The 20,833-nt window shown below is 40.9% G+C and overlaps 1 protein-coding gene across 2 annotated transcripts in view; it reads left to right on the forward strand.

The window, feature by feature from the left end:
* Positions 1-20,833, forward strand: part of RGL1 (ral guanine nucleotide dissociation stimulator like 1) — a 291,746-nt gene that overhangs the window by 225,992 nt on the left and 44,921 nt on the right. For both annotated transcript variants that reach the window (XM_068541388.1, XM_068541387.1), the window contains 3 exons: positions 12,418-12,602; positions 18,531-18,655; positions 20,041-20,256. In XM_068541388.1, coding sequence (XP_068397489.1) covers positions 12,418-12,602; positions 18,531-18,655; positions 20,041-20,256 — 526 coding nt within the window. The remainder of the gene's footprint in view (positions 1-12,417; positions 12,603-18,530; positions 18,656-20,040; positions 20,257-20,833) is intronic.

Here is a 20,833-nt window from a genome sequence, read left to right on the forward strand (position 1 = left end):
ATTCTAAGAAGTAAACATCCTGTTTTAGGACAGATGCCTTGAGTTTTGCAGCCCAGGGATATGGGGGGTGGAGGTGGGGAATCACTACTGGGTTTAACTATGAAAAGGAAAATGCTCAACTATTGTTTGGTTTTTCAGTTTTTGTTGTAAAGCATGGAACAAGGCTTACATTTGATACAGGCTCCCAAGTCCCAAGGTAACAGTCTTTCCTGTATTTCTGAATATGGATCTAATCAACCTTTCAAAGGATAAAAGAACTTAAAAGAAGGCAAAAATGTGGAAATAACAGATGAAACAGTCAAGATGAAAGATTGGTTTCTGGTATCTTGGACCACAACTGGCTAGTGTTCTTCATGAATTTCAAAAAGTACCTGATTGTGCTGTGACTCTCACTTGTAATTCCAGTCCCGAGTATGCCTGGTTCAGGCTTTGTGCCATATCAGGACCTTTAAAGTTATCTGGCTAGAGTAAGAATTCCTTCAGTTGCAGGGAATTCAACTTCCAAGGATTTTAGATGTTGGAATCTTTGCCACACAGTGATTTCTGATGTTAGCACTAGACTGATGTAAATAATAAGTCGTACCATGTTTGTTTCTACAATCCCTAAACTTGTCACTGTTGGGACATCAGGGAACTCACTTCCTACGACAGAAGAAAACATCTCTGCCAGCATTCATTCTACCTGCGCCCCTTTCCTCCTTCCTGCCGACACTTTTACATGAGAAAATGCTATCTATTTAGAATAATAAAATCTGAACCAGATGGGAAAAGGAAACTTTCCTTAGTGCAGATTTATTACAATCATTGAATTCAGAAGTGAAGAGAACATGAAGAAGGGATATTAACCATACAGAGCCTTGACACCGTGAATCTTCACTCTCTGAAATGTATTTGAGATTAGAATATCATATATATATATATATATATATATATATATATATATATATATATATATATATATATATATATATATAATACATATATATATATATATATATATACACACACAGAACTTTAAAGATGTTTAAAACTGTTCAGGAATTACGCTTTTTTATTCCTTTTAAAAAATTACTATTGTAATGTTGAAATAGTTTCTGTTTTCTTTTCTTTAATTGACCCTCATCACTTCCCTTCTGGAATGCCATGTTTTGTTTTCTCAAACTCTTTACCATAGCAGTGGTTTAAACCACTGAAATCATTCTGTTTTCATCTCCAAACATTCAGATGATATAAAAGTCATTCTTGTAATCTTTTCCCAGAAGTTGTAAATAGTGACACCAGGTTTTAGTCAGTGGTAAAGAGTCCTATAAATATTAGTATCCAAGATATTGGAAACATTTTAAAGAAAAGGGAGATGAGTTAAAGGAAGTTGGCTGTAATTCTTTAATATCTGGGAAACTTTACAGTGGAAGGTATTAACAAATCTTCCCAGTGAGTTCGCAATCAATATTCATTCCATCAAATTCAAATAACCTAAGAAGGCAATTGAAATCAATCTGAGTGATTGTAACAAAAATGGGGCAAAGAAAGAGGAGTAAAGAACAGAGCAAAGATAAGATTTAAAACTCCAAATTTAGAAGAATTAAAGGCTATAATGTGAAAGGAATATTTTTAAAAAGTAAAACAAGAGTAGAAATGGAGATGCAATAAACCACATAAAAGAGCCTGGTATTGTCTTTAAAACATCCGTACTGGGCAAAGAAAAACAGAAAGTATAGTTTTAAAAAAGTCATTGAAATCTTGAATCAAAATTATGCATTTAAGGGAAGAGTGCAGGCTCCCAAGCAGAAATTACTTTTCTAATAATGGAGGAATGAAACAACATCAATAATCATTGACTCAGAGAGAAGAATAAATGGCCACCTGAGAATCTCCTAAGGTCCTCTACATGTTAGAGAAAGGTAAAGAGACATCACAACCAGACTCTGTCACTTGATCACCCTGCAGTGTCAGAGATGATGGAAATGATGATACCGCTGTCACCTCTCCAACCACCACCACTGGCTACAGTTTGGGGTGTACTTACCTTAGTGCAAGGCTTTCTGCTACGCATTTTGTACCTTCTTTTACCATCACAGACATGCTGTGAGATATTGTCCTGATTTTATAAGTGTGTAAACTGAGGCTCTGGAAAAGTTACACACTTTGACTAAGATCAAGCAGCTGGTTAATGACAGGTCTGATATTTGATCTCAGGTCCAATTGACTCCAGGACCTGGATTTCTCACCGTTTTGCTCTCAGGCCTGTTATTTCAAAAACAGCGTTGGGATCTCTGGTGCTCATAAATTCCCCCTGCCCCCTCACCCCTGCCGCCATATTTGTCTTTATTACAGTAAAAAGGGCTGCAGAGAGAAGTACATGAGGACCTAGGGTATAGTATCACCGGTGTGACTAGTGTTCGAGCTTGTTAGCATTCTGAGATTGTACAGTTTGGGATTATTTCCTTTAGCCTGTGTTGTTTTGCCTGGCTTTTTAATGAAATGAACACCCCGAGTAAGGTCCCCAAACAGCTGTTAGAAATGTGGAAGTAAGGCTTGTTTCTTGGGGAAGGAGATGGGTTGGAGGATGTGAGGAAAGAAGAAGGAAGACCAGATTGGTCAGGCCCATCAATCTGAGCGCCTGCTTCCTGTTCTTGGTGCCTTGTAGCATCTGTCATCCCCAACGGAAACTCCATTCTAATGGTGAAAACTGTAGAACGCCTCAGCAATTTTTTCATTAGAGGCCTATTTATAGCATAAAAACCCCCTTCTCGGACTGTGAGGAATTGGAGAATAATGAGTTACTGAGGTCCCTGAAAAATAACTTTGGTGAGCGGCGGTGTCTCTTTCTAATAATAATGGCTAGAGTTCATTGGCTGCTGCATAGGAATAGTCCCTGTGTTAAGTACTGAGTATCCGTTTAATACCCTCATAATAACTCTATGTGTTATTTTTCCTGTTTTACAGATGAGGAGTCTGAGACATAGAGAGGTTAAGGAACATGTCCAAGGTCATACAGTGAATAAATGAGAGAGTGGGATTTAACCCAGGCTTTAACCTCAACACTGTGTGGTCTCTACTTCTTTCCCTGTGATACAAATGAGACTATTTCTCTTAAGTACTTAGGTTGGACTCTCTTGTTCATCTTTTTTTCCCCCTTAGGACATTTTAAACAACAGTTTTACATTTATATAAAAATTGAGCCAATAATAGAGAGTTCCCATATACCTTCCTCACAGTTTCCCCTATTATTAACTTCTAACACGAGTATACACATTTGTTATAATTAATGAATCAATGCATTGTTAACTAAAGTTCATAGTTTAGTAAGAGTTCTTTTTTTTTACATAATGGCCCTGTTCTGTTCCAGGATCCCATCCAGGTTACCACATTACATTTAGTTGGGATATCTCTCTAGGTTCCTATTGGCTGTGATAGGTTTTGACTTTTCTTGTTTTTGATGACCTTGACAGTGTTGAGGAGTACTGATCAGATATATTTTAGGACACCCCTTTATTAGAATTTTTCTTGTAATTAGACTGATATTTTTCCTCATAATTAGACTGAATTTATGAGGTTTGAGAGAAATATCACAGAGATAAAATACCATTCTCATCACATACTTTCAACATGATTTACGACTGTTGATGTTGGCCTTGATCACCTGGATGAAGTTGTTATTTTTCAGGTTTCTTCATGGCATATGTCTTTTTTCCCCCTTCCTTTCCATACTATATTGTTTGGAAGGAAGCCACTAGGCACAACCCCTTTGTTTTGCTTCCCTTCTTTTAGGGTAAAGTATCTACCTAATTTATTTGGGAAACTTCTGCATGGGAGATTTGTCTCGCCCATTTATTAATTTATTCAGTCTTTTATTTATATCAGTATGGACTCATGGAAATTTATTTATACTGTGGGATATAATGCAGTGCTACTTTATGTATTTTATTGCTCAGATTATTCCAGCTTTGGCCATTGGGAACTCTTCTGGTTGACTCCTGTGTCACTTTCACACATCCCTATTATTGTATTTGAGCCCTTCCTTACTTTATGGCACTACAAGGTGTTCTAGACTCATCTTGTATATTTCCCATCCCAGTCTTAGAATCAGCCATTTCTTCAAGGAGACCTGGTTCTTTTTTTTTTTTTTTTCCGATTTTCAGGAGACCTTAAAGTTGTTTTTTTTTTTTTTTATATTTATTTTTGTCTGTGTTGGGTCTTCGTTTCTGTGCGAGGTCTTTCTCTAGTTGCGGCAAGCGGGGGCCACTCTTCATCGCGGTGTGCGGGCCTCTCACTATCGCGGCCTCTCGTGTTGCGGAGCACAGCCTCCAGACGCGCAGGCTCAGTAGTTGTGGCTCACGGGCCCAGCCACTCCGAGGCATGTGGGATCCTCCCGGACCAGGGCTCAAACCCGTGTCCCCTGCATTGGCAGGCAGATTCTCAACCACTGCGCCACCAGGGAAGCCCGACCTGGTTCTTTTTATTGGAGAATGATATTAGAAACCAAGATCTGGGTGCTAGGTGTGCTCATCGCTACTGGGGTGTCATTTCTTCTGGCCCTCTCAGCTGACATGGCTAGGAAATATATGTGTAAATGCATATACCTATAAATATTTCTATGTATAACCATCTATATATTATATTAAATATGAATTCTTACTGATGCCTTCAACTCTAATCCTTACCACATGGACCATTCTAGCCTCCTCCCCTTGCTTATTTGTGAATATCCTCTCCAACAGTGAGAAAACCGGCTTCTACCCTCTGCCTTCCATTTACTTAATTGTTCAGTTTCAGTATATATGTATAGCAGTATCAGAATCCTTAACTCGTACCCCCGAGGGAAACAACTTTCTCAACCAGAGTCCAGTGTTTATGTGTAGTTCCTTTTGCCTTTAGTCCTTAATCTTATAGATCGTAATTCTTCTTTTTTAAAATAATGAAAATAGCTAATGTTTTTGAGCACTCACTATGTCTTAGGGACTATTCTAAATACTTCAGATATATTGTCTCTTTTAGGCCTCACAAGAACTCTGTGAGGAGGGATCTATTATTATATCCATTTTACAGATGAGGAAGCAGAGGTATAAAAAGTTTGGGTTTGTCTGACTAACCAGAGAGTCAGTCTGACTCCGGAGAATGTGTGTAACCACATTGGCTCTACTGCTCATGAAAAATGGGCATTTAGGAGACCTCTTAGTTTTGTTCCTTTTCTAATGGAGTGCAGTCACTGACATACTGAGTAAGGTTTGGTAATATAGGATTAAGTCTCTGCACAACAATTCTCTTCATTTCTGTAAATTTACGCTCAGTTGCCAGGGTCTGCACATGTAGTTTGGGAATGAAAGACAGGTGTGTAAACACTTGATTCTGAGTTATTGGTTTTGAGCTCATCTCCTCCTACTCTTGACCCTTTCCCACCCATATTTACTCTTTATACTGTGTGTCCTTTCTATCCCAATCTTTTTCTTCCTCCTTCTTGCCTTGGAGCTTTTTCTCTTCTTTAACTGCCCATGGCCCCTCACTGGCTTTTCTGCCCTATGTTGCCTTCTGGTGCTTAGTCCCTACTCTGGCTTTGTTTACATTTATTTCCCTGTGTCTCTCTTAATTCCTCTTTTACTTTCCCTCCCAGCGTTCTAACCGCTACTCACCACCAGTACCAAAATGTACAATGGAAAATGTGCAAGAAAGCATTGCAAGATTACCTTGACGAGTCTAGATAATGTTTCCATCCTTTACATGCTTTTACAGGCAAAAAAAGGAAAAATAAAAATCTCTGCACCTCCCTTTGTTCTTTCTCATCAGGAAAACCATCTAGCCAGGGGTCTTAGAGGCAGACTGTAATTGCCAGCCTTCCCGGAAACAGAAGAAAATCATTCTGTGACTAGGAGAACAAGGTTGAGGGTCTAGCTCAGAGTCAGTGTCAAGGTTACTTTGCTTTCTTTCCCTGAAGGGCAAAGTGCATTGGCTCCCACCCAGAGGGCCTGGCAGTGTCCTGTGCTACATTGCTTCAAAGGCCGCCCTCTACATAGATCTTTTTACCTGTTCATTATCTATATTAGGGGAATATCCAATTCTTGGAGAGTTTCCTAAAATAGAAAAATGTTTTGCTGCTTTTAAAAAATGTTTCCATGTCTAATCTTCTGCTGATGATTAAGTAATGGTAAATTATTACCTCAAATAGATTTCTGGGGAGAGAAAGCTCTAAATGGACAGAGTTATTCTTTTTGTCATAATAATCCTATTTCTTGGCTTGGAAGTTATATATCATGGGAGCAATGACTTCATACCTAGAAGGTTTTTTTTTTTTTTATTAAACCTTTTACCAATTCTAGAGTATTTTACTACCTGTGGGATTTTAACATGATTTAATGCATTTATCTTAAAATCCCTGTACGTATTAAAAATCTGTGGTTTGAGCATAATAGCCTAATGCTCACCTCAGTCAGCTCTCTTACTCTGCATTGCATGCCTGAAGGTCCCTGAGAGTGATTAGAAGTTTTGTACTATTTCCTTATACCTCTCAGCTAAGACATCTGTCTGGTGTCTTCCAACCAGGTATTCTGAAGTGTGATTTCTGTTTGGCTAACAAATCAAATGAGCATAGCAAATCCCATCATGCTCCATTTCTCCCCTCTTTTCCTATTCTTTAAACAGGTCTTCCTTATGTCTCTTAAAAGTGTTTTGCTTTCTCTCACCTCAGGACCTTTGCTTATGCTGTTACCCCAGAGTCTTCACCCTGCTAATTCTCCCTTATCCTTAAGATCTCAGCTTTAACGTCATTTCCTCAGAGAAGTGGTCCATGGAGCCCTGACCAGGTTTAGTCTCCCTGAAGGTAAATACCCTAGACTCCCCTACTGTGACATTCGTCACGTAAATGGTTTTTGTGAATATGGAAAATAAAGGGTACTCAGTAAATATTAGTTGGATTAGTGAATTCATTTTCCCCAGGGGTCTGTTCTATTACAAGTAAAAGAAGTCTTAGAAACCGCATCTGGGTCTGGACACGACTTCCTTCCTTCACATACTACAAGAATTTGCACCTTGCCAAGGATGCCTGAGGTAGAGAAAGCAATCCTGGTTGTCTGCTCTGCCATCAGATTTGGGCCTCGCCCCTGCTCCCCCCACCCCCCATCCAGTCATTCTTAATCAGACACACACGTTCCCTTGGGAGTGAGGAGTGCGGGCTTTTCTCCTTACTGAGTTTAGATTATGTCACAATCTTAATCTTTCCATTTGGCTTCAGAAATTACTTCTTCAGTCTTCACAAGTTTTTGTTTTTTTAAAAATTTATTTATTTATTATTTATTTTTGGCTGTGTTAGATCTTTGTTGCTGTGTGTGGGCTTCCTCTAGTTGCGGCGAGTGGGAGCTACTCTTTGTTGTGGTGCGCAGGCTTCTCATTGTGGTGGCTTCTCTTGTTGCAGAGCATGGGCTCTAGGCGCGTGGGCTTCACTAGTTGTGGCTCGCGGGCTCAGTAGTAGTGGTGCACGGGCTTAGTTGCTCCGCAGCATGTGGGATATTTCCGGACCAGGGCTCAAACCCGTGTCCCCTGCATTGGCAGGCGAGTTCTTAACCACTGTGCCACCAGGGAAGTCCCTGTATTACACTTTGATGTTCCTGAATTGGTCTGTCCTGAGGGGGGCTGACTCAGGGGTGTGTGTGTGAGTGTGTGTGGTGCGTGTGTGCATGAGTGTGTGTGTGGGCTGTGTGTGTGCATGTGTGTGTGGCATGTGTGTGAGTGTGTGTGTGGCGTGTGTGTGTGGTGTGTGTGGTGTGAGTGAGTGGTGTGTGTGGTCTGTGTGTGTGTGTGTGTGGTGTGTGTATGTGGTGTGTGCAGTGTGTGTGAGTGTATGTGTGGCGAGTGTGTGTGAGTGTGTGTGGTGTGTGTGCAAGTATGTGGAATGTGTGAGTGTGTGTGTGAGTGTATGTGTGGTGAGTCTGTGTGGTGTGTGTGTGTGGTGTGTGTGAGTGTATGTGGTGTGTGTGTGAGAGTTTGTGCATGTGTGTGGAGTGTGTGTGTGGTGTGTGTGTGGTGTGTGTGAGTGTATGTGTGGTGAGTGTGTGGCGTGTGTGTGCGTGTGTGCGTGTGTGGTGTGTGTGTGGTGTGTGTGTGAGTGTGTGGTGTGTGTGGTGTGAGTGTGTGGTTTGTGTGTGTGGCGTGTGTGCGTGAGTGTGTGTGGTGTGTGTGCGTGTGTGCATGTGTGGTGTGTGTGTATGTGTGTGTGGTGTGTCTGTGTGGTGTGTGTGTGGTGTGTGTGTGGTGTGTGTGTGTGGTGTGGTGTGTGTGTGGTGTGTCTGTGGTGTGTGTGTGTGTGGTGTGTGTGTGAGTGGTGTGTGGTGTGTGTGTGTGGTGTGTGTGAGTGTGTGGGGTGTGTGTGTGTGTGTGTGGTGTGTCTGTGTGGTGTGTGTGAGTGTGTGGTGTATGTGTGTGTGGGGGGGGGTGGTATTTGTTCCCAGTGTTTGCCTTCCGCCAGCAGGCCTGGAGCCACAAGTGTTGCAGGAGCATGGTTTGTATTCTGTGTCACTCTATTTTACGTGGCAGTTTCCTTGAGTTCTTTCCATGAGTGCTGATTGATTTTCACTGAGCCATACCTTTTTTAATCCCTTCCTTTTGTGACTTATGGTAAGTAGTCTTAAGACTGCTAGCAGTTACGTTTCTCTCCAGATATCTCAATATCCTTATTGACATTATGTCATTTGAAATTCAACTGATCAGTGTCAGGTAGATGAAGGCAGGCATTATTGTGTCTCTTCTCCAGATAAGGGTCGGTGGAGCTAAGTGATCAGTCCCACTCCCGTCTTTCACAGGTGGCACAGTGAGGATGGGAACCAGGTTTTCCTCTCGAACCTCATTTCTTGTTCTGTGCATAGAGCCAAGTAGCTTCTCTAGTTTAACAGTCACACCTTTCCTGTAGGTTTGTGACTTTTAACGAGGGCTTCCCTTCGTTATTAAGGTTCTTTACACCTTCCAACTAACCAGTTCTGGTTAGGATGTACCTTAGATCTTAGGAGTGGAGCCAAGAAAGGTAAGATGGAAAAGTCACTGGCCAGTAATCCTATTGTCTCTGTCATGATTTTGTGATGTTGCTTTCCCTTTTGAAATTTCAAAAGTTTCACATTTTATTCGCTTCTTAGCCTATCAAGAACAGAAAGTTTCTTCCCAGGACTGGCAAACATAAAGCTGCTCTGAGCTTTGGGCACACGTCCAGGCCTTTCCAGAAAGCCTGCCTCCCTGGGATGCTGATAAAACTCTGCTAATAAGAGGGCAGGGGTCTGCCTCGTGTTGTATTGTGCTGTCTGTATATGTCTTTTCCTTCTCTTTATTCTTCCTCCTCTGCCTTCGTTTCTCTTTTGTCTGAAAATGCTTTCTAATTCAATGTCTGGGTTTGTAGTGACTTTTCAAAGCCTTCTTGCGCTAAGCTGTGGGAAGGGCGCTGTCACAAAGGGTAAAATGAGTAGGTTAGCAACGCTAGTAGAAAATATCAGTCTGAGGAGGACAAAATATGCACCTAAAGGTGAGTCCAATATGGATTAAGGTCCCCCTTCAGAATTCCCCTGGACCTTCCAAGGCTGCAGCGTTCCATGGAAGGAAGTCCTATACAACGTGCCCCGTAGAAATATACAAGTACACAGAGATGTCAACAAGGATATTCATTTTGTAGTTGTAAGTGTGAGAACCTAACAATAACTTAACTACCTGTGCACTAGTAGAATACCTATATTAATTATGGTGTGTGCATGCAATGGATACTATGTAACCCTGAGAAACAGTGAGAATTAGAGGTCCTGGCGTGGATGGATGGAGAGGTGTCTATGACATACTATTCATGGGGGAAAATATCCATGGTTTATACATATTACATCTACTTAAATATGTAAACATATCCATAGAAAAGTCTAGAAGGATATACTCCAAACTGTTCACACAAGGTCATGGTAATAAGATTAGAATGAAGGGGGGGTAGATATTTTGTTGTTGTAATTTATAGATATTTGCATATTTGTAATATTTACTTTTTTCAATAAATAATTTGTTTTGTAATTTTAAAGCTAACAATTAGGGTGGGTAAATGAGTAAATGATATATTGATATCTTTTAACATCTGTCTTTTTCTATAATTTTGGATTTCTACCTGGGTTTTTTTTCGGTTATGAACTTTTGAGGTGTTATCAGGGTCATTGAGCTGCTGGTCTCATCGTTGGTTGGATGCTCTTTTAGATTTTTAATTTAGTGATGTGAATTATCATCCCTCCATATCTGTCTTTTAATCACTGTCATCGAAAGAGTATTCCCTCATTGAAATATTTAAAAATATTAAGTGAGTGATAGTACTAATTAAATTAAATCACCCTTCTTTTGAGACGTGTAAAACCGTTCTGTAAGAGTCACCGTAATGTATGTAAACGTCAGGTTTTCCTGCGTTCTATGCTATCACCTCACCTATGTGCCTACCCCAGTTCTGGGCTCAATGCTCGTCAGCAAAGAAGGGAAATTATTCACAGAAAAAGTCATCTTCCTTATAAAAATGAAATATTAGGATGTCGCCCCATCATTATCTTCTTCAATTCATGATATTTGGTTTTGGTGAAGAAAGGAGAAATAATGAGTGCAGTGTGTGGGCTCTCAAAATAATTGAAGTCCATCATTTCAGGGGGAGTTAGGGCTTCACCATATGAATCTGGGGGGCCACAAACATTCATACGTAACAGATGATGTGACAAGTGACCCGAATACTGAAGGTTCACTGACTAGAAGTTCATGAATTTCATTTTGCTCGTGCTTTCAATTAATCCCAGAGCCCAGATTAATTTCTTCTAGCTTTCTGTGAGGGAATGAAACTTTTGTTTCTCTCTTTTTTAAATCTGCACTGAAGATTTAGAAAATACTGAATTATTTCTATGGTTTTAAATGCCAACCTTAATTAATGGTTTTATGTCATCTATTTCTGCTGTAGCTATGTGAATATTATCGTTCCAAATGTCTTCGTGTCCATATTGGTGAAACAGTGATCTCCACAGCAGTGAAAACAGTTAATTTCTTTCCCTTCTGTGTTTGTACATCAGTTCCAAAAGTTCAGCGTTAGATTGGCTTTAGTTGCATTTCTGTCTTGATCACAGTCTAGCTCTCTGCTATGAAGTTGAGACCTGTGAAGTTTACACACACCTATGAAAGTCCAGGCGGCGGTTTCATATATATGGATCATAATATCTTTTCGTTTCTTTACAGTTCGTTAACTAAGCGAACAATTTGTTTGAAGTCTAATCAGATGGTAATTTTAAAATCTGCTAGACATTTTTTTTCAGCTGAAAAATTTTAATTAGGTCTTTCGCTAAAACAAAGTGTCCCAGCTCTGTCAATAAAACATGCATTGATTAATTTATGGTCCCAGTCATCTCCGGCCATCATCAATGGATGCACCTTGTTCCTGGGGCTGGCTGGTCATTAGTGAGGCAAAGTACCGTGTGCATGGAACACAGCCCAGCACGTGCCCGACTCAGGAGTGGCTGTAAAGCCTTCTTTGAATATGAAGCGTAGGACAGTAACACTCAAAGGTTGTCCTTTTTATCAGCTGTTTGTCTCTTCCATTGAGTGAGGGGCTGCACCTACCTTAAAGAGAACAAGCTCGTGCTATTAGTAACATGAAAGGAGGGAACTGTGCCCCCATGATGACCCTGTCTCTTTTTGTGCCCTGGTCCTTGTTTCATCCAAGGTAGACTCAGCTGAGCCATCAGAAGAAGTCACCCTCGCAATGAATGGCTTTGCTTATCAAGTTTTTCTCCTTTACTTTTCAAAACCTAACTTTCTACTCATACTGTTTCTCCCACTTGAAACACATTGTTCTCTGGTAATTTGAAAAGCGAAAGGATAATTTTGTGAGGACATTTTTGGTGCTATGCTGAAACCCTAGTGATCTTTGTAAAATTAAATTTACACATTATCTTTCCTAAACCTAGGCCCTTCCGTCCATCAAATTTCTGGCCTACTGTCTGTTATTTCCTGAAATGTTATCACAGTAGATTTTGTGGTCTCTGACTTGAGTGAATCCAGAGTTGGAAACACATAATCTTGTTGTATACGGGTTACTTTGAAGTTGCTTCAGGACTCACTAAATCTTCTCTTCCGTGTCTTTTTTTGCCCTGTGTGGGTTTTTCCAAAGTTTATGGTCCTGTTTTTTTTTGTTTGTTTGTTTTTGTTTTTTAAATTACCAGTCTTTCCCCAGCTCCCCAACCACCACTTAAAATAATAAAAGGTAGTCAGGCTGTTTTCAGATGCTTTAACTTCACTGACATTGCCGGGAACTTCTAGGTGAACTATCCATTGATCACTTGCCCAAGTTTTCCTGAGGCATGGGGTGAGACAGGCTCTGGTGTCCAGGGCTGGTTTTGAGTCTCCAGAGCCAGTTGAGTGCAGTGACTTTCTGTTTCTCTTTCTCAGTGCAATCGCCTCCATCCTGAGGGCCTGGCTTGACCAGTGCGCAGAGGACTTCCGAGAGCCCCCTCACTTCCCTTGCTTACAGAAACTGCTGGATTATCTCAAGCAGATGATGCCAGGCTCTGACCCAGAGAGAAGAGCACAGAATCTTCTTGAGCAGTTTCACAAGCAAGAAGTAGAAACTGACAGTGAGTACTTACTTGTTTGACTCCAGGGAAGAAGCTGGATTCTGATCCTGCAAACCTCCACAATGAGGAAATGTTCTCCCTGTACTTGTTGAATAGGAGGCCTTGGTTTCCCTCAGGACAGGCTGCTGGGGGATTGGGGGCTGTGGTAAAATTCTCAAGGTTATTGAAGTACTAATTACAGAACCTATAGCATTTTAGAGCAGAGAAGGGGATATTCAAGATCACCTAGTCCGACTCCCTCATTTTCTACATGAGGAAACAGTGGCTCAGAGGTGAAGTGATTTCTCAGGGTTTCCTTTAATACCGTAAAGAGGATGATCTCCTTGATGGTCTTTTACCTTTCCTTGTCATCACATACCATGCTGAACTTGAATTTGCTCTTCATTATCTGCCTAACTGGTTCCTCCTTCTAGCAAATGAAAGCCCATCGCAAACCACCACCCCCATTCAGCAGGCGAGGAATTAAATCCAGTTCTGCTGCTGCCCTCACAAAAGCTTGAAAAGCTTGAAAAGCTCAGAAAAGATGTTTCTCCTTCAGCCGGAAAGCACCCCTGTAATCTGTCCCCTGCTGGGGCAGATTACCATCATTTCGCATCTCTGATGGCCTCATCCAGAGGAAGTTTCTGTGGCTGTTTTTTCCTATCTGAGGAATTGACTGCCTATTTTCAAGGACAGAGGAAGGGCCACCACTGCAGGTCACGGGCTGCTTGGAACCATCAGGCTTTGAAGAAAGTCAGAAAGAGGCTAGGGCGGTCTTTCAGCGTGACGTTTTATCCCCTCACTGGCTGCTGGGGGATGGTTGCCATGGCAGCTGACCCACTTGGAGCTTCTGACAGGCACTTCCCTGAAGTGACGCCTGATTTCCTCAGTGAGGGAAAGGAAATGGTTCCTCAACACCGATAAGGGAAGCTGCATCAGCGCCAAAGAAAATAACCTTAAATTCCAAACAGGACCTGTTGAATTTTTTATGTGTGGGGGACCAGAGAGGGGAAAATGCAATTGCATCATGAAAAGCTGACTGCCAAGTCCTCGGTATCTCAGATGACTTCATCTGCCGGGAATGTTTGAATACCAGGGGCACTCCTCCAGCTGCCGGACCTCAACTCCCTTCAGGGCCTCCGCTCCTGTCTTCGTGCTGGAGTGGATACACCATTAGAGCCCAGCTCTCCCTACGGGAGCTGCCCCTGGCTTCTGGCCTAATTGGGGAACCGGTGGGACCAGTGGTTCATTGTTTCCAACCGAGACTGGAGGGCCAGCTCATTTGGCAGGCTGAGGCAGGGGAGAACGAGATGGCCTGACTTTGGAAAAGCTTTTAGGCAATCCCAGAAATGAATTTTTTCTGTGTTTGGAAATTTTTAACCAAGAACTCTCTAAACTCTCTGTTTGTTAGGTTCAGGAATCATTACCGAAAAAGAGTTTTAGGAGCTTGGTTCCCATGTGCTTATTTTACCCAGTTTCATGCCGGCAAAAGCAAACAAGCTCTCCTACGTGTTTTCCAAAAGTGAAATTTTGCTTCAAGTTTTTACCTACTTACCGCTGGAAGAGAATCAAAAGCAGAAACAGTGAAAGCATGAACTAGACCCCCGGAGAGAAAGGACCATGTAATCTTCAGATACAGCAGCGTTGATCCAAGGCACATATCAGGCTGCTCTCGAGTGCTGGGTGAATGAGATCAAGCCTTAGCACACATGCTCCTTGGCTGAAGTGGGCCAGCCTCTGCATTGCAGAGCGACTGGGACAGATTTATGCACCGTGGTTAGCAAGAGGGTTGAGAGGCCCATTCTGAACCTTTGGGATTTCAAATATCTTATTCCTCCACCCAGTGAGAGAGGACCAGAATTGTGTGGAGGAAAAGTGGTGAAATCATGGGGTTTTAGCTTTCTTTAGCTCATGCTTGTTTGTGTCTCAGACTCCAGAGGCAGGCAGAGATCCCCTCCTTCCTTACCCGGTTGTAACCAACCCCGTTCACATCAGTACCTTCAACTCCAGGGTGAGGCGGCCAGCCTTAAATCACATACCTGTCACCAAAGTTGGCAGATACCCACGTGGTGCTCTGACAGGGGAGGTGATGTAGGGTCCACTCAGCGCCCCTTTTCCCCTCGGAAACTAAGAAAAGGCCACCCCAACTTGATCCAAGATGCCTAAAAGTCTTTTATTCTGCAAAGGCTTACAATGTAAACATTCTGGGGGAGTAGTAACACCCTGATTTAAATGTCTGCCAAGATATAACTGAATGCAGCTAGATTTTTCTTCTTGAGAATGGATTTGACAGGCAGAAGAGCAAGGAGTGTGAAGGGGGATGAGGTTGGGGAACAACCCAGGAATTGGGAAGGTTTCCCCGGAAGAGAGGCTAGGGACCCAAGGTAAACGTCTTCAAGGTCCACAGTCTTTCACAATGGAGACTGGAGGTCCTGTTCCATGTGCTGAGCACTTATGCTTTTGATTTGGAGTCCTAGGTAGAAAAAATTTATTTTTTCCTACTTCTTCAGTCTGTATCCTATTAATTTGCTAATCCATGATCTTCTCTCTAATAAGGCTCAGGTGAATTTAGCTTAAGGCTATTCTACTGCTTCAGGCATACTTTTTTTTTTTCTTATTAGTCATCCATTTTAAGCACATCAGTCTATACATGTCAATCCCAATCTCCCAATTCATCACACCACCACCCCCACCCCCCAGCCGCTTTCCCCCTTTGGTGTCCATATGTTTGTTCTCTACATCTGTGTCTCAATTTCTGCCCTGCAAACCGGTTCATCTGTACCATTTTTCTAGGTTCCACATACATGCGTTAATATACGATATTTGTTTTTCTCTTTCTGACTTACTTCACTCTGTATGACAGTCTCTAGGTCCACCCACATCTCTACAAATGACCCAATTTCGTTCCTTTTTATGGCTGAGTAATATTCCATTGTATATATGTACCACATCTTCTTTATCCATTTGTCTGTCGCTGGGCATTTAGGTTGCTTCCAAGACCTGGCTATTGTAAATAGTGCTGCAGTGAACATTGGGGTGCACGTGTCTTTTTGAATTATGGTCTTCTCTGGGTATATGCCCAGTAGTGGGATTGCTGGGTCATATGGTAATTCTATTTTTAGTTTTTTAAGGAACCTCCATACTGTTCTCCATAGTGGCTGTATCAATTTACATTCCCACCAGCAGTGCAGGAGGGTTCCCTTTTCTCCACACCCTCTCCAGCATTTGTTGTTTGCAGATTTTCTGATGATGCCCATTCTAACCAGTGTGAGGTGATACCTCATTGTAGTTCTGATTTGCATTTCTCTAGTAATTAGTGATGTTGAGCAGCTTTTCATGTGCCTCTTGGCCATCTGTATGTCTTCTTTGGAGAAATGTCTACTTAGGTCTTCTGCCCATTTTTTGATTGGGTTGTTTGTTTCTTTAATATTGAGCTGCATGAGCTGTTTATATATTTTGGAGATTAATCCTTTGTCCATTTATTCGTTTGCAAATTCTGAGGGTTGTCTTTTCGTCTTGTTTACAGTTTCCTTTGCTGTGCAAAAGCTTTTAAGTTTCATTAGGTCCCATTTGTTTAGTTTTGTTTTTATTTCCATTACTCTAGGAGGTGGATCAAAAAAGATCTTGCTGTGATTTATGTCAACGAGTGTTCTTCCTATGTTTTCCTCTAAGAGGTTTATAGTGTCTGGTCTTACATTTAGGTCTCGAATCCATTTTGAGTTTATTTTTGTGTATGGTGTTAGGGAGTGTTCTAATTTCATTCTTTTACATGTAGCTGTCCAGTTTTCCCAGCACCACTTATTGAAGAGACTGTCTTTTCTCCATTGTATATCCTTGCCTCCTTTGTCATAGATTAGTTGACCATAGGTGCATAGGTTTATCTCTGGGCTTTCTATCTTGTTCCATTGATCTGTGTTTCTGTTTTTGTGCCAGTACCATATTGTCTTGATTACTGTAGCTTTGTAGTATAGTCTGAAGTCAGGGAGTCTGATTCCTCCAACTCCGTTTTTTTCCCTCAAGATTGCTTTGCTATTTGGGGTCTTTAGTATCTCCATACAAATTTTGAGCTTTTTTTTTTGTTCTAGTTCTGTAAAAAATGCCATTGGTAATTTGATAGGGATTGTATTGAATCTGCAGATGGCTTTGGGTAGTATAGTCATTTTCACAATATTGATTCTTCCAATCCAAGAACATTGTATATCTCTCCATCTGTTTATGTCATCTTTGATTTATTTCATCAGTGTCTTATAGTTTTCTGAGCACAGGTATTTTACCTCCTTAGGTTGGTTTACTCCTAGGTGTTTTATTCTTTTTGTTGCAGTGGTGAATGGGATTGTTCCCTTAATTTCTCTTTCTGATCTTTTGTTGTTAGTGTATAGGAATGCAGGAGATTTCTGTGCATTAATTTTGTATCCTGCAACCTTACCAAATTCATTGATTAGTTCTAGTGGTTTTCTGGTGGCATCTTTAGGATTTTCTATGTATAATATCATGTCATCTGCAAACAGGGACAGTTTTACTTCTTCTTTTCCAATTTGTATTCCTTTTATTTCTTTTCCTTCTCTGATTGCCATGGCTAGGACTTCCAAAACTATGTTGAATAACAGTGGTGAGAGTGGACATCCTTGTCTTGTTCCTGATCTTAGAGGAAATGCTTTCAGTTTTTCACCATTGAGAATGATGTTTGCTGTGGGTTTGTCATATATGGCCTTTATTATGTTGAGGTAGTTTCCCTCTATGCCCACTTTCTGGAGAGTTTTTATCATAAATGGGTGTTGAATTTTGTCAGAAGCTTTTTCTGCATCTATTGAGATGATCATATGGTTTTTATTCTTCAATTTGTTTATATGGTGTATCACATTGATTGATTTGCATATACTGAAGAATCCTTGCATCCCTGGGATAAATCCCACTTGATCATGGTGTATGATCCTTTTAATGTGTTGTTGGATTCTGTTTGCTAGTATTTTGTTGGGGATTTTTGCATCTATATTCGTCAGTGATATTGGTCTGTAATTTTCTTTTTTTGTAGTGTCTTTGTCTGGTTTTGGTATCAGGGTGATGGTGGCCTCATAGAATGAGTTTAGGAGTGTTCCTTCCTCTGCAATTTTTTGGAAGACTTTGAGAAGGATAGGTGTTAGCTCTTCTCTAAATGTTTGATAGAATTCACCTGTGAAGCCATCTGGTCCTGGGCTTTTGTTTGTTGGAAGATTTTTAATCACAGTTTCAATTTCATTACTTGTGATTGGTCTGTTCTTATTTTCTGTTTCTTCCTGGTTCAGTCTTGGAAGGTTATACCTTTCTAAGAATTTGTCCATTTCTTCCAGGTTGTCCATTTTTTTGGCATAGAGTTGCTTGTAGTAGTCTCATGCATACTTAATTTTAGGTGGAAGTTGAAAACTAACTAACATTTTGAGGATTCTAAGTACTTCTTGAGAATTCTGAGGACTTCATCAGCATTTCTGACACCAGAATGGCCTATTTTACTCCCCAGAGCCTGGCCTGCCTTCATGCCCATTCCTTCCAGGCTTCTGATTATAAATGGCCCAGTAATTAAGAACTGCATAGTTGGGGTTTTGGAAGTAGTTGGATTAGTGCTTGAGCTGATCAGAGGGTTTGAGGGAGCCCCCAAATGAGGGTGACCCCCTGAATGTAGCCCAGCTTTGCTTCTCTAGACTTTGCCTAACCTGGCTCTGTCCTTGACCGAGGAACCAGTGGTTTGTCCAGGTGACAACATGAGACCTCTGAGTTTAATAACGCATCTAGGAACAAGCAGAGACTGGGAAGACCTCCATTTCACTCAGGTTTATTGTCCTTGCTGTTCTCTCCCTGTGGGTTTTCTAAAGAACCAGCTCTTTTATTCCTAAATTTTAAAAGTCCAGTTGGACTCTGTAAACAAGGTTGTAAACAGCAGCACCAAATTACTAATTTTTTTCCACCTGTGAACAGATGGGTTTCCCAACACCATCTCCTTCAGCCTGGAAGAGGAAGAGGAACTGGAGGGCGGCGGGTCTGCAGAGTTCACGTGCTTCTCAGAAGATCTCGTGGCCGAGCAGCTGACCTACATGGATGCAGTACGTCTTCTCTTTGTGCCTCCGATGTGCTTCTACTTAGAATGTGGGAGTGACAGTACTGGTGGCCCCGGGTCACATGATTTAAGTCTTTTCAAATCCCCGAGAGAGGCTGTGCCTGTAAATGCAGAGTGAAGATGTGATTTGAATCCATCATCTGAATAATTCAGGCCTAAGCTCTTCTTACAATTCTGGGAGAAGGTGCTTTTTACTTGGCACAAGGAAATAAGAATTCTAATTCTAGGGAAACAAAAATCTATCCTGTTCCATGGGTATTTCTCTCCCTTTAGACTCATGAATATTTCAAGATCCAAACTGTTTATTTGGAGGATTGTAAAGGGGTCAAAGTATAAGTTAGGATAAAATAAATTCACTGAATCCACATGTGACTATATCTGGCAGCTCATTTCCACATGTGCTTCCTGGTCTTTTGAAGTTTGGATATTTTTGTTAGCTGTACATATTTGGTTTCATCAGCCACGTTTCATAGCTCAGAGTTAGCTGGTTAAAGAAAAAAGGGCTGTTATCAATGATCACAATGGTTTTTAGCTCTTCCACACTTAGCACTTTAGAGGAAGCAGCATAGAGTTTCCATCTAGTTAACATGCAAATAGACTCTCAGAAGTAAATCAGATAGTCTATATAAAGTAAATCCTGGTGTTCTCTCTTTTACACAAACCCTTGCACATCTTGTATTGAAATTGTTGTACAAATGAGAATCAGATTTGTTCAACAAATTTGTTGTTGTTTCACACACTGATAGCAGAAGAGAAAGATGGAAGACTTCATTGGCTATGACTTTTAGGCAAAGACCTGGAAACCAGGCTTTAAATCCCTCTTTCTTCCTTTTACTGTGTGATGTTGAATAGTTTTTCCTTTTGTATGTTTCTTAGTTTCTTCATTTTAAATAATGGGAAATAGAATAGTGACATTGGTGAGTGTCACAGGTACTGTACTTCTGTGAACCACTTTTCAGGTGGTCATTCATATGCATTATACACACTTTATGATCATGAGTGTCCAGAACGTACCATGGATATGATTTTGAGGTCAAAATAATCTTAACCAATTCTTTTTGATTAGTAGTACAGATTTTTACCTGGCTTTCCTTCCAAGACAGAAAAGTCAAAATGTTTTTGGACATTTAAATTTTCTTTTGGTCATTGTGTTCCATTTGTTCAGTTGAGCAGATTTAGAAGGAACATGTGGGCTTTTCTGATCAGTTAATGTATTAATTATTTACTTTTTTCTATTGAAATGAACACCATGAGGCAAATCAAGTAGAAAAGGGTTATTTGTCCATTCACGAAGTACCAACTTACAGATGACATGCTTTGCCATATGAAATGTGTGTGTTGTCCTTAAAGTCAATTCCTCTTTTGTTCTAGCAACTATTCAAGAAAGTAGTGCCTCACCACTGCCTGGGCTGCATTTGGTCTCGGAGGGACAAGAAGGAAAACAAACACTTGGCTCCTACGATCCGTGCTACCATCTCTCAGTTTAATACCCTCACCAAATGCGTTGTCAGCACCATTCTGGGGGGCAAAGAACTCAAAACTCAGCAGAGAGCCAAAATCATCGAGAAGTGGATTAACATTGCTCATGTAATTGTCTTTTTAAAAATATTCTTTGGGTTTAGTAGATATGGGAGATTATGCCATCACTCTTATGTTTCCATTTGGTTGAAAAGCAGTCAAAAGACCATATGTGAGGGCCCATTGGGTTTTGGTTTTTTTTTTTAACATCTTTATTGGAGTATAATTGCTTTACAATGGTTTGTTAGTTTCTGCTTTTATAACAAAGTGAATCAGCTATACGTATACATATATCCCCATACCCCTCCCTCTTGCATCTCCCTCCCACCCTCCCTATCCCACCCCTCTAGGTGGTCACAAAGCACCGAGCTGATCTCCCTGGGCTATGCAGCTGCTTCCCACTAGCTATCTGTTTTACATTTGGTAGTATATATAAGTCCATGCCACTCTCTCACTTCGTGCCAGCTTACCCTTCCCCCTCCCCGTGTCCTCAAGTCCATTCTCTAGTAGGTCTGCGTCTTTATTCCTGTCCTGCCCCTAGGTTCTTCAGAACCATTTATTTTTAGTATAGTTTTTAGTATAGTTTTATATTATTTTAGTATAGTTTTTGTTGTCCTTCCAAAGTAAGAAAAAAGTTGCCTTTCTT

This window comes from Eschrichtius robustus, chromosome 3 (assembly GCF_028021215.1).
Source record: "Eschrichtius robustus isolate mEscRob2 chromosome 3, mEscRob2.pri, whole genome shotgun sequence".
Lineage (NCBI taxonomy): Eukaryota > Metazoa > Chordata > Mammalia > Artiodactyla > Eschrichtiidae > Eschrichtius > Eschrichtius robustus.